General features: G+C 37.1%; 2 protein-coding genes across 3 annotated transcripts; one reads left to right on the forward strand and one right to left on the reverse strand.

Moving 5' to 3' along the window:
- Positions 1-1,339: 1,339 nt before the first annotated feature.
- Positions 1,340-3,092, forward strand: LOC100258862 (GATA transcription factor 2). The gene is made up of 2 exons (XM_002282189.3): positions 1,340-1,711; positions 2,138-3,092. Exons 1-2 carry the CDS (start codon positions 1,583-1,585, stop codon positions 2,906-2,908), a joined length of 900 nt encoding a protein of 299 aa, XP_002282225.1. The 5' UTR covers positions 1,340-1,582; the 3' UTR covers positions 2,909-3,092.
- Positions 3,093-8,848: 5,756 nt separating this feature from the next.
- On the reverse strand, positions 8,849-12,716 carry LOC100252192 (glucan endo-1,3-beta-glucosidase 8). 2 transcript variants are annotated; one of them, XM_002276967.5, is made up of 3 exons: positions 12,082-12,716; positions 11,502-11,996; positions 8,849-10,099 (listed from the first exon to the last, which is right to left on the reverse strand). In XM_002276967.5, the coding sequence occupies exons 2-3, from the start codon at positions 11,834-11,836 to the stop codon at positions 8,995-8,997; spliced, it is 1,440 nt and encodes a 479-aa protein (XP_002277003.1). In that variant the 5' UTR covers positions 11,837-11,996; positions 12,082-12,716; the 3' UTR covers positions 8,849-8,994. The 2 variants fall into 2 exon arrangements, with proteins under 2 accessions (XP_002277003.1, XP_010653839.1); XM_010655537.3 differs by having other exon boundaries at positions 12,078-12,716.
- Positions 12,717-14,127: the final 1,411 nt, after the last annotated feature.

Below are 14,127 nucleotides of genomic sequence, written 5' to 3' on the forward strand. Positions count from 1 at the left end.
TGGCTGATGTTGAATGCATCCGTTTCCAAGTAAACTAAATACTAATCCAAGGATTCCTTCCAATGCTATGTGGGGTTTCATTTTTCTTTTTGAAAATGCAATCGATGTGGGATTATGTTTCAAAAGTGAAAGTGAAAGGAAAAACAATGTCCTATTCAGGAGTTCAGTCAAATAGCACAGCAATAACATTATTTTTAAAAGTTCCAATTTAGCGATTCTTTCCCGCTTCCCCTGTCACGACTGAAGGACTTTTCTCTCTTTTCTGAACAAAGTCCGTAACTCTCATTTCTAGGAAAAACCATATCTTGCATTTGCAGCAGAAGGGGCATCTCTTGTAGGCTCTGAATTGACGTCCCATGATCTTGTGTGCAGACGTTTAGGACCCTTTGTGTTTATACCCGAGAAACAACACCTTTCACTTAACAAAGAAAAAAGGATTAACACATAAAAAGGAACATGCTCCTGGAAATGCTGAAGGGTCCCCCTGGTAAAGGCTAGAAAAAAACTTCCCAATTTGAAGTTTTTTTATAATGAAAAAGCTAAAGGCTGTAAAACCCACTTATATGAGTTGATTTTCCATATAATTCACCTCTGACTCTACATATGGAGCAAAATAAAAAGTGGGTTTTGGTCCTTTTAGGTATTGGGCAACGAGAGGAACCCAACTCAGTTCATGGGTTAACTGTATTAGAGCCAGATTCTCAAAGAACCCCTTCTTTGTTGGTACTTGAAGTTCCCTTACTAAAACAAAAGAAACGTTTGGAAATGATGTTTGAAATTTTCAGATCTTCCTAGTCTAAAGCCATTCATCAGAAGGGACCATTATCTGTCTGACACTCCTAATTTATCCTATATATTTAAGACCACCTGGTGATCCTGGTTTAAGAAATTTAAGAATCTGGCTCCTTACCGTAGACTGGTCCTCTGATAGTTAGAATCTGGAGGCTGTTGATTCATTAAATATCCAGCACCTTAATGCACAAACAGTAGTACTTGGATTAACTTGGTAGTTTTTCAAATCTCAATAAAGAGATAACAGGCCTAGACTTGTGGCCACAGTAATTACTCCTTCAGTACACTGTACAGCTGCATCCAAACCAAAAGCTTTTGGGTAAAATGGGAAGAAATAACCTCTCACTCTCTCTGCTTCCCTCACACAAACAGTAACCTTTTTCCTTTTTGGGTTTCTCACCAGCTGAATAAACAACTGGGTTTAGGGGGTGGTAAACATGGTTTACTTAAGTGAAACCAAGAGAGGAAAGTAGGAAATAGACAATATAAAGATACAAAGTGAGGAAATGTGGTAAGCAGTAACGGGCAGTTAGGTGTACATAGAAATTGATTGATAGGATGAGAGAGAGAGTGAGGAAGTGAGAGTGAGGGAGGGAGAGCTTTGGTTGATTGATTGAATTTAGATTTGTTATTTTAGCTTTATCTGCCGACACACAAGAGGCCATAAAGGACCACTGGGGGACAGCTGCTCAAGACTACGTTTTCTCCTGTGTTCTCTCCCTCTCTCCCTTCTTTTTATCTCCCTATTTGTATTTCTGGGTGGGTTTCAAAAATATAGCAGAGGGTGGTTATGGATTTCTACCGGGAAGTATCAGTTTCCGGTGAATACCCTCAGGAGCAGGTCCCTTCCACAGTCTGCTCCAAGCTTGGGGGCTTATCAGCTGGTTCTCTTGATGATCTTTTCTCCACCCAGAATACGGTCAGGGCTCTCTTTCTTTAATGTTTTTTGGGTACTATTTTAAGTTGTGGTCTTGTTTTACTTTCCAAGTTCTCCTTTCCTTAATATGGGTACTTTGTCTGATGAGGGTTTGAGTTTGAGGATTGAGTAGAGTTGATGAAGTGCTCTTGTTTTCTGCCTGTACTTTTAATACATGTTCTACATGCCATTGGGGGCTTTTTCCTGCCACTTTAACTTCTTCTGGGGTTTCCTCTTTTACATGTTCTTTCTTGTGCAAGTCTCTGATAGAGATACACAATCTTTTTTAACTGGGTTTTTGTCCTCTTACATGTATACATGCTGTGTCTGCTCTTTTTGGTTTGTTCACCTGTACAGTATTGGGCCAAATATCTATCTTAGATTTCTGATACTGATTTTTTTTTTCGTTTTGGGCATAAATAAATGCAGGAAGTGGATGTTAGCTTAGAGTGGCTGTCAATTTTCGTAGAGGACTGCTTATCCAGCACCGGAAACTGCCTCCCGGCGCCCAAAAATGTTGCAAGTGATAGTGCAACCCCGAAACCCTCAAAACCCTTGCAGTCAATGCAGAAACCCCAACAAAAACCTTCGTCCCCACTGCAAAATTTGGTAATCCCAGGCAAGGCCAGAAGCAAAAGAAAAAGGGCCACAACCATAACCACCTCGTTCAGCAACTGGGTTCACCATCTAAACCCGGAAAACCAAAACCTCCATATTACCAGCTCTGACCCTCCTTTGCTTCAACAAGCTTATTGGTTGGCTGACAGTGAGCTCATTGTGCCCAAAAAGGAGGAGAGCAGCAGCAATAACAACAACAATAACAACAGCATGGTGAAAGAAGAAGAGGAAGTAGAAGAAGAAGAGGAGGAGGAAGAAGAAGAGGAAGAAACAAGGGAGGAGGTGGAGGTGGAGGTGGAGAAGGGGAACAAGGAGAGGTGGGGCAATTTGGAGGGGAGTAATGGGCAGCCAAGGAGGTGCACCCATTGTCTAGCACAGAGGACCCCACAGTGGAGGGCAGGACCATTAGGCCCTAAAACACTCTGCAATGCATGTGGTGTGAGGTACAAGTCGGGCAGGTTGCTGCCCGAATACAGGCCGGCCAAAAGCCCTACTTTTGTGAGCTATAAGCACTCCAATTCTCATAAGAAAGTCATGGAGATGAGAATGGCTGTTCTCTCTTCCATTCCCAGTGACCAGTGAGCAGTCAGCAATCAGCAGTCAGCAGTGAGCATTAATTATCCCTTAAATTTGTTAGTTTTCAAAAGTTTCAACCCTCCATTTCCACCACCCTCCAATGTCCACCCAGTGTAAATCATAGTTGAAACACTAAAATCTATTCAGAAATTCTTATATATATAATGCTATTTTATATGTTTACCTCTTACTTGTTACCTTGCTTCCTACTTTTATCGTTATCATTTTTCTCAAAGCCCTTTCTTTTCTGGGTAGCTGTTTAGCTCTGGCCTCTATTTGTCAGACTAGAATCCCAACGCAGAAACCCAAAACAAAAACAAAAACGAAAACAAAAAAGGACAACATTGAAGTTTTGCAAACCATATCTCTATACAAATGACAATTTTTATAATGAACGAGATGCTGATCACTGAGGATAAAATATGGGTTCACAACGCTGGGCCGGTCACAGTTTCCGAGGCAAGTCGACGGTCAAAGACTCAAAGTGATGCCAATTTTATTTATCTTCAAGATCATTTCTTTCTACTGTGTAGAGGGGATAGGAGCCTAGGAGGAGATAAGAGGACAGATGGATTCCAGGATCCACGTGAATTTTCATTATCCATGGTTGCCAGATGACTCTCATGAAAATGGGAAACAGGGGTTTTGGAGATTCTTGTCCTTTCATCATCAGCAGCGACTGCTAGTCTCTTGTCCCCCACCTTCCCCTTTTTCTCCACCTCCATACATTTATCAGTACATCTGTACATGCTCCCAAAACCAATTTCACTCTTCTTTTTTTCTCTGCTTTTTTCAGAAAATTATGCCAAATTCAGACACCCCATATGAAATGTAGAATGAGGTTTTTCCAAATCTCCCTAAAGAACTTAAATTTTTGAAATTTGAATTACCCATACAGAGGAAGAGGAGGGACAAGTCTTTTTTGAATTAGTTGGTGGTTGTTATGAGTTATGCCACTGGGCACACTCTGTAATGGGTCCCCTTGTACAATCCACTATTTGAAAACTACACCTCATGTTGACCACCCACTCCTAAATCTAATATAATCCATCCCCATTATGGGTGGAAATCCCATAGATTTCCCTCCTAAAAAACATCCTTTGATTGCTCTAAATCCATGGCTGCCGACACCCAACAACAACCTAACAACCTAAGTAAAACACCAATTTCAACTTGGGTGTAATATTATTTTTGTTGACGAATTAGAAGAATGAAATTAACAAGTGGGTCCAAACATATATCTCATCTTATGATGATCCAACCTAACAAGCATAAGCCATGTTTGGAATATTGAATAGAAGTAATTATTGCATTGTAATTCAATTTTATATTTGAATATTTTTTTAAAAAAATATTTATTAAAGACAAGAATTATTATGATATTTTAAACAGTCTCATACTTTTCTAAAACACAGATAAATAATTAGGTGTAAGGTTCACAATTAAAAGTCATAGATGAATTCAACATTCCTTGCATCTTGTTACACAAGCCAACTAGACCTTCATTATCAAGGAGCATGAGGATAAAGAAGTTGTGACATGGTACCCCATAAGTCTATTTCATATGGCTTCAATAATTATACTTGTCTTTAAATAATTCAATACTTCCTGCATGAGGATAAAGAGAAGTTAAAAACACAGGCTCATTATGATAAAGAAGTTGTGATGTGATACACCAGAGATCTTATTTTATGGGGCCTCAATAATTACTTTGTCAATTTTTAAGCTCATATTTTATGTGTTAATGTATGGTTAAGTTGCTCGACCCTTGTACATTTAGAAGTATAAGTAGAAGAGTCTAGAGTTGGAGGCTTAGGTAAAGTATATTTGATGTTTGAATTTTAGGACAAAGTAGAAATAAATTTGCAACTTGAGTTATAGAAAAACCTCAGAGAAGAGCAAAGAATACTTAAAAGCAATTGAAAGTGATATGCGAGCTTTGAGTATAAAGTATAGGAAACTAGATGGGATGCTCGAACATTCAATGTGGGCACTCAAACACTAACATGAAAGATGTTCAAGAATGTTCTATTTTGGAAATTTTTTGAAAACTATGAATAAAAAATAAATCATAAGGCTATATGAATAAAATATTAGGTTCTAACTAAATATAAATGTATAGCGAGTTGGTATTCTTGGGACTAAATAAACTTGCACTTTGTTTCATAATTGTTAGATAATTTTCACAATAAAAAGCTCCATTTACTAATGATTCAGCATAGACTATTAATAATTTTTTAAGTATATCCCATGTTTCATGCAAAAGTATGCTAGAGATATTTCTAGATTCCGTTTGACTCGTATGAGTTTCAAGAATAGAGAACTCATGCTTCACCCATCATTTTCTTTATTGTCATCCATCGACTAGTTACTTGGGCGTGCTACTTAATCATAAGTAGCATAGCTTCTTCTTATTAGTCTATCAACCTCTGCCACCTTTGCATAACTATACTAGACTAGAGAAGACGACTATTAATCATGAATTAGAGAGAAAAGAATATAAAAGGAACATACTTGATAAGGTATGCTATTGTTGGCACTCCTAGGCTCTATTACTTCACGTGGATAATCCGAAAGAAGAAATATAAGATCATGTTTGATAACTATTTTTAGATATAATTTTTTATTTTTTAGAGAAAAAACGGGAAAACAAGTTTGATGATTGAAAAATAAAAAATAGTTTATATTTTAAAAATATATATTTTAATTGTTTCACTTCTTTTATTATTTTAAAAAATAATTATATAAATATAAAAATAAGGTATTGCATATAAAAATTATTTTTAAAATATTTCTAAATTTTAAGCTAACTTTTGTTTCATAAAACATGAGAGAATGGTTTTCAAAAATTGTTTTTTAAAACACTTCCCAAATAGAGTATAATGGTTTTACTTACACAGTTACACTCACATATTAGCGGGTAGACTCCACGCTACAACATATTATCTGATGGGAAGGGCTTGTTCCAAAAAGTATGCCTCGGGTCATGGAATAGGTTGTGGCCAGGACTAAAAGGAAAGCCCATGACAATGCCTCCTTTCTATAACTTCTTTTCCTTTATATTATTGTTTAAAGAATCTTTGCAGGTGATTGTTTGACAACCCTTTTGTACTGGAACATATGAAGGAACCTTATAATGAAGATCCTCATATTTTTGAACCAACTATATATACATGCAGCAATGAAGAAGCTCAGTGAGTTTATTGAGATAGACAAGATACCTAACAAAACAAGCGATGAGGAAAATCAGCATGCCATACTCAAGACTCGGATAGAGATGGAGATGGACCCACACAGAGAGAAAAGCTTTTAGAAAGATCATCAGCAAAATAGAGAACAACATGGCTTGCTAAGAACAATCAAAGTGGAAGATTAAAATTATAACCAATGGAGTGTCATTAGCATTTTAAATGATATCTCCATTGAAATGATTGTTGGTTCCCACTAATTGAGATCCAAATTTTGAGTTAAGAGATGAGTCAAAGATCGTATCTTATTAGACATATAATCTGTCAATTTGAAGTGGAGGAACTTTAAAATAATCCAAGCAAAAGTTGAAAGTTGCAATAAAAGGAGTATGATCATGGGATGGGATGACAGGATGAGATATCACATCCATAGTCCATGAGCATGAGAGAGGTGGATGCTAGGCTAGAAACACAAATGAGTGTTGTTGTGTTGGTAGGTGTTTCGGGTGAATAATTGAGGCTCCTTTTAGATACTAGTTATTGTTTTTGTCTGCCCAGTGAGGAATGAGGTGGGGTCCTACCAAAGTGCCTTCATCAAGCTTTTGAAATGCAGGTGCAATTCCAAAACACATTAAAGAAAATGAAAGGGAGAATTGCATGTTGTTGGAGACAATCAAAAGCACAGTATGACCGGGAGTTCTTTCATATGGCCTAATGTACATGTTGAACCCACGACATGTAACAGCTAACCAAGATACTTGTATGATGTCCAAATGCAACTCCAAAAACGTATTCGTTACTCCTCTGCCACGAGTTAGGCAGTGTGTGACATTTGTATAGTGGAAGAGGATGTATAGGAATCTTACAGTAAGTTTATATATGGATTATACATACTGTAGTGGTCCTTCGCCAGCAGAATCACCACTAAAACAACTTCTGAAAGGCCATGTTATCATAGAAATGTCTGAATCAACACTGCAAAGTTCCTTTGGTTGTGAGACTTATGCACCAGTACTGTCATCAAATTGGGATTCAATGACCTATCTGATCTGATGTCCAATGGGTTTGCAAGTTCAAGAACACTATCACAGTAAATTTAACCAAAGATAGTGATGCGCATTAGTCTGGTAGGCTTACTATATGAGTGTCATAGGCATTCACAATTGCAGTGTTTCAAGCACAGTAGGCAGTGCATGTTTCTTGGCTTGGTTCAAAATCTGGGTCAATTTAGCTGGTTTAACTTAGCCTCCCAGTGGCTTGGTTAACTTAGCAAAGAGGAAAGATAAAACCCAGATGGGAAAGCAACACCAGCGGCCAGCCCAGCTACTGTGGATTAGACCAAGTAAAAGTAAATGACAACCGATTAAACTACCTTACTATGGGGGTGAATCAAGTTCTGATATTGCCACAGGGTTAGCTTAGTTCATGCTTTCCTAAATCCTACCAGGCCCACTAAGCTTGACATCATACCATCAGAATAGAAGAATGGCAAAGTGGTTTCTATGGGGGGAGACAACATCTTCAAGCAGACTACCACAATAACAAGCCAGCATATCTTTTCCTCTGGCACAACAAAAACAAGTATCAAGAACCACCCCTCCCTTCCTTCGCACATCCAAACCCACACCTCCCATGCTGGCTGAATCCCTTACCAAAGGCTTACAATGGCTCCATCTTCTTCTAGATATTAGACACTAGTCTTACAATGTTTCTTTGTGTGCTTCAAAGAGAAAAAAAGTCTCTAGGAGACAACAGATAAATGCAAAATTTAAAATTCAATTAAAAAAGAAAAAAGAAGAGAGAGAAACCGGTACAAGAAGTTAGCAGGGAAATGATGCTAGTTACCAAGTCAACTTTGAAAATCCGAGGGTCTAAACTTCAAATACCTCTTCTAGAAATGAGCAATAAACCAACATAAGAACTCCTGATGTCACTGAATTGAGTATTGTTCAGTTATCAAACATGGTAAACACTTATTAAGCATTCCTCTAAATGAGGCATCTTGTATAGACAATGGCAATAGTCCACAACAAGGAGCTGGACTAAGCAGACTATTTGGAATAAGGGACTGGTGATGATCCAATCCTGGGTTCCTAAAATATAACTTAGCAAAAACACCCAACATAATTCAAATACGGTTTAAAGTTCCAGTCCCTGTCTGCCAGTAAAATCATCAAAAATAACCAAGGCCACCCACTGACCAAAAACCGTAGGAATAATCCTCAAGTGTGTATCACACCTATGATAACCATGATTTTTTTATTACTATTTTTATATTTTTTAAATATAAAGGAAAGGTAGAAACAATTAAAATGAAAATGAGAAAGGAAGTCTGAGGTTATTTTTATGTTTTTTAAGTATCAAAGAGAGGTGAAAACAATTGAAATGAAAATAAGAAAGAAAATCTAAGGTTGAATAGATGATTCATGGAAAACAAAGAGACCACTGAAACTAAATTTAGGTCTGAGTCGTGTGACTGACCAAAATCTTCTGGTATCATGAAGATGAATGGAGATTTATTGAACGATGAATTGGTGTGTACAAGTAATCCTAAGAAGAGTTTACATAGATGTCTTGGAATGTAAACATAGTAACTAAAATATTTTCAAGTCTAATTAAATAATATGGGGATTATGGTAAGATAGGTAGGTGATAATTTGGCATAGCATACACATTAAAACCAAGTGCCAAATAATAATCTCCTATGAACATCATAGGACTAACACATAAACAAAGTATATGCTAATAAGCTAAGAGATTAGTAAATTCAATGTTGTTTTATTAAAGAATCTTAAAAAAAAAAAAAAAAAAAAAAAAACAGAAACAAAATTTAATAGGTCCTTAAGCTAACAAGAACAAATATATTAAAAAAAATGGTACATCAAGTTATCTATAGAAACAAATCTATAGGACCAGAAATGCAAGTACCATTACAAATGCTGAAGCCACCAGTGAGGGCTGCCAAAGAGAAGAAGAAGAAGATTCTATCTGAACGATGAAATTGCAGCTCCCTTGGGAGATATTTTGTGTGGTCACCTTAGCCAGACCTTGAAAGTAACAGCTCAAGTCGTCCTGGTTTTTCACCTGGAAGTACATATTAAATGCATATGAAGCATTTCCTTGAGCATCCAAGCCGTTACAAGAAGACCCATATCCAAGTGCTGTGCAATCTGAGAATGTGCAAGCATAATTAATGTTATCTCCAAGTTTGCTTAGATCACCAGCATTTGGATTGAACATACACCATTTCTGAGGAAGATATGTAACATCCTTTGCAGCCACAAGAAGCTTATTTTGACCCTGACCTGAAAGATCTAATGCATATTTGGGCTGCCCATCATACTTAAAGATACCCCAATGGCGCTCAAAATTCCCAGGAGCAATGCTCTTGGCATCCTCATCAATAAGTCCAAACAAGTAAACTTCAATATAACCTGGCCGAAGTGGGGTACCTATATTCCCTGCAAGTCTTGGTAACAGCCCATTATAAAATCTATAAGCATTATTTGAATTGGCATTCTTATCCCCATCTGTGGGCCAGCCCACCTCCCCTACCAAAATGGTCATGTCCCCTAAACCCACCGCTTTCAGAGCTGAAACCAAGGTATCAAAGTTGGCATCAAAAACATTGGTATATGAAATGCCATTATCGACAATGGGATTGCTTACTCCATCAAAGAATGCATAGTCAAAAGGGAAGTTGTCGTTCCCATATAGACTAAGGAAAGGGTAAATATTTACAGTGAAAGGTGCATTGTTCTTGTTCAAGAACTGAACAATCTGGGTCATGAGTTCACTGATATCAGTTCTGAACCTTCCAGCAGACGGTACGGGATTACTTTCTGGAGAGTTATAAACATCTGCATTTAAGGGCACAGTGGCTTTTATGGAGTCTCCAACCCCAGCTTCATTGAGGGCATTTTGGATGTTCTGCAGTGCAGGGAGAGTGATATTCAAGAATGACCCATTGTAGGATGAGAGGAAAGGCTCATTCCCAACTCCAACATATCTGTGCAAAGACAAAAATTATATCAAGGACGCTAATAAGGACAGCTTAATTAAGAGTTACCATTCCCACTAAATTTAAATTTTCAAAATAAAAAAACTCAGTTACATCTATGGACATAGAATGCTCAACATATCTTTTTCAACTAATTTGCTAGAAAATAAGCCAAAAAGGGTACATATTCGTAGTGGGTGTGTTTATCAGCAATTGAGACAGATATGTTAGAAATCTTCTTCCATTTCAATAGTCTCAAGTTACATCATTACCAAGAAAGGTTTATCTTAATTGTCAAGGATGCCCAAATTAAATTCTTAGACCAAGTTTTCTGTAATTGCACTAAGAAGAAGAATCAGATTCTTCAACTAAAGTAGAATTAGAAAAGAAATTTAACAAATAAAATATTTCCCTTTAATAAATCTGTCACTTCAACAAAGTAAATAGATTTTACGCCATCTTCTGACAAAATCTGTGATATAAAAAAGTTAAAAAAACATATTGGAGGTTTTTATAAACAGTCACGTGAAAGAAAGAAACACTCATCGTTCAAACTTCATAAAAAGAAATGTATAGACGTTCTATATATGCTTTTCCTTCTAACCATTATACTTGGCATGGATTAGGCGTGTTAAAGAGAGGGAAAACTGCTATTTGTGATATTTTGAACAACTTTTAGATTTAATTCAGATCAAACTTGGTGTTCACAATAATGTCTTGTCCCATTTGATGTTACATAACAACCAAGTGTCACAGCCAAAACTACCTCATAACATCACTTTATCCTCTTGTCAACACCAGCAACCCCACCCTAAAGAATCTATTGCTCTGCTGTATATATAAGAAAAGAAATGAAAACTGGAATCCAATAATGAAATTGAAGTTTGTAGTTGCAACGGTTGTTGTTAGATTCAAAACTTTCTTTCATCCTCCAACAACTTCTCAGCAATCAATGAGAGCATAAGCACCAAAAACAGATCAAAAGGAAAAGCATGTGATGTATTCTGCTGACCAAATAAAAAATGAAAACTTGGACCTAAAAAAGTGGGGGAATATAAAATTAGGTACCCAATAAATTTCTTTAAATACTTTACAACGAAAAATTTCAAAGACGAGGCCATAAATGAACATCTAATGAAATCGGCAGGGAAGTAATCAACCAATAAATTAATCCCAACTGCTTCCTCCCAAAGAATACAAAATGTAAGATTTAAATTAACAAGGCTGAAAATAAGCGAGTGGCATCTATATGGGTATTGAGGATGAGAGTAGGAGGAGTGATAATTAATCAATTCATAACATCAATGAAACAAAGAAACAGGGAAGATAACAACAGTTTCAAAGGCAAAGGCAATCGAATTGGGAATGCATATCACAGAGATAATAAAAAGGAGAGAAGAGAAAAAGATACTTGATTGTAACTCCTCCATTGAAATTGTAACGAGTGACGTTTCTGCGAACCCACGCCTTGGCTCGATCATAATCGTTCATGACAGCAAGCTGATCATTTGGAATAGCAACCATGACTTCAATGCCAGAGCCAGCGAGGGCACTCATAGTGACTGAATCCGCATCAAACAGCTTCACCTTCTGAATTCCATTGTCTTTCAACATCTGAACCACAACTTTAGGGGGCAACTTATGACTGGCCATGGTACCCCAGTTGACCCCAAGGCCTTCAACGCTAGCACAACCGAACAGCCCCACAAGCAAAACCCATGAGAAAAACCACAGCCTCCTTACCATTTTATCAGTTTTCCAGCAAAACAGAAACGGGAAGGAGGGGAGATCTCTGTAAGGCAACGGGTCTTCTGCAGGTGGGTCGGCTGGAGAACCGAAAACCCAGTGATTTTATCCCGTGAAAACTGAGATCGTCACGGGCAGCTTAGCAGCAGAGTGGTGGAAACTGGCGAACCAAAAGAAAATACCAATAAATCTCAAACCCAAAACATCCAAATATATAAACTATAACGCCAAAAGATCGTACCCACCAGTCGAAACCGATCAAACGTTATTCAGAGAGGGAGAGACCGGAAAATACGTGGGAAAAGCCAGCTCTTCCCACGAACCCAATGTAAGAGAGGAAGAGAAAATCAATCTATGAAAAAGAAGTAGAAATAGGGTAGGGATGATGAGTGATTTCAAAAAAATTTGAACAAAAAAAGCGATGAACACGAAGAAAATAGAAGGTGAGAGGAATCAAATCAACAAATGGAACAACAAGCAATGATTAAGACAGAGCAGCAGAGGCTTCAGACTTCAGCGGGGAGAGGGGTTTTTCCTCGTGCTAAACCTCAATTGGGAATTGGGAACACAATCCCAACGGCTATAATTCGATTCAGGAAACCAAAACACGTATCTATGCGTGGGCAGATCAGGACTCCTTTCCTTTTTTCTCCTCCACCTTTTTTTTTGGCCTTTTTGCCAAAAGCTCACCTACATATACAATAATACAAATGAAAAGAAATTCGAAATCCCCAGAAGAGAGAAGGAGAGAGAGCGCTTTGAAAAGTTGCCTTTCTCTTCTCTTCCCTTGAGTAGAAGAAAATGACAACTCAATTCCCCATTATCATTATTATCATTATCATCACCCTACCTCCCTCTCTCTCTCTCTTTCCCTCAACCCTTATTTTTTTCCCTTAATTTTCTGATTTATTGTATTTAAATCAAGAAATGGGAGCTGAGGTGGGCCACTCCGCCCACTTCACCCACATTCTGACAGAGCCTCCCACGTTGCAAACCCAAATGTAGCCAACGTTAACCGATAAGGTGGGTATTGTGATTTTTTGAACTTGGATTTTTTTAATTAATAATTTCAGCCTAAGATTAATCCTGTTTCCCACATGACTCCACCCGGGAGTGTCTCACTTTTGAGGAGGTCGGTCGCCGACAGCATGACATGGCGTCCGGGATGGGCCTCTTTTCAGATTCCGGGATTTGGGAAATAAATGGAAATCATCTCCCTTTTCCCATTCCCAAGTTAATACCAGCTTAGTTACATTTTTTTTTTTCGAATGAGAAATCTGGCAAGAAAGACAAGTATAAAGATGGCATCTGATCCCATCCACTGATTTTTCGACCAAACGCGGGATTCCAAGGGGCCTTGTGTAAAAAGCGAACAGCCTTTGTCAAAGCATAAGAATAAATGGTAGTACCATCTAATAAAGAGATGAAATTAATGAGAACAGAGAGGCGTTCATTATTTGAATTTTATAGAAAATAACTTTTAAAGAAATTAAAAATATTATAAAATAAAAATAATTGAATTTAAAGGTAATCTACTTTTATCATAAATGTCTTTTAATATATTGATTATTTACATTAGTGTTTTAAAAGAAAATATTATTTTTATGAGAAAAAAATAAAAATATTTCTGTCTAAAATAAATATTTTTTTAAAATAAAAAATGGAAGGTTTAGATTTATAAAATGGGTTTCTATTCTTAAAAGAGCAATTTGAAGAAGCGGTTTCTAGTTTGAATTAAAATCATAATTTTTAAATATATCAAAATTTTGTTTAAAAAAAATAAAAAATAAAGTACAATATGGAAAAATAATAATAATAATAACAATTTTAAAAATACGTTCGGGATGTATGGTTTAATTGCCCAACGCGCCCTTGTGGCCCCACAGAACTCAAATTCCTGTTCCTCTGACTGCTAGCACTGCCGCCAATACGGAAAACGCATCCTAACCGCTATCCCTTCCACACTCCCCATGTCTTTTTATCTTTGTATTGGAGTTTAGGTATTAGATGCTCCCCGCACACCATTCAATTCCCATTACGAGATAATCTATTAAGTTGATGACCTATGTGTTAAAGAAATTTTGCGAAAGGTTAATGAACAAGGCGATGACTTGGTTGAACCTTACCGGACACCCATATCATATTCAATTTCAGTCTATCAGTTGTGCACGCATGCATTTTCACGTCAATTGAAAAGGCCATTCTCGTTATTATATTAATTGCGCTTACCAATCTCAATCCAAATTAACAAATCATACAATATCTTTTGTCCTTCTGGATCGAGATTAAGG

The sequence above is a fragment of the Vitis vinifera genome, chromosome 8 (genome assembly GCF_030704535.1).
Source record: "Vitis vinifera cultivar Pinot Noir 40024 chromosome 8, ASM3070453v1".
NCBI classification, from domain to species: Eukaryota; Viridiplantae; Streptophyta; class Magnoliopsida; order Vitales; family Vitaceae; genus Vitis; species Vitis vinifera.

Coding starts and splice junctions, on each gene's coding strand:
- LOC100252192 (XM_002276967.5), bottom strand. CDS start 11,836: ATGGTAAGGAGGCTGTGGTTTTTCTCATGGGTTTTGCTTGTGGGGCTG. Junction 10,100..11,501: donor AATGGAGGAGTTACAATCAA/GTATCTTTTTCT, acceptor GTCTTTGCACAG/ATATGTTGGAGTTGGGAATG.
- LOC100258862 (XM_002282189.3), top strand. CDS start 1,583: ATGGATTTCTACCGGGAAGTATCAGTTTCCGGTGAATACCCTCAGGAG. Junction 1,712..2,137: donor TTTTCTCCACCCAGAATACG/GTCAGGGCTCTC, acceptor AAATAAATGCAG/GAAGTGGATGTTAGCTTAGA.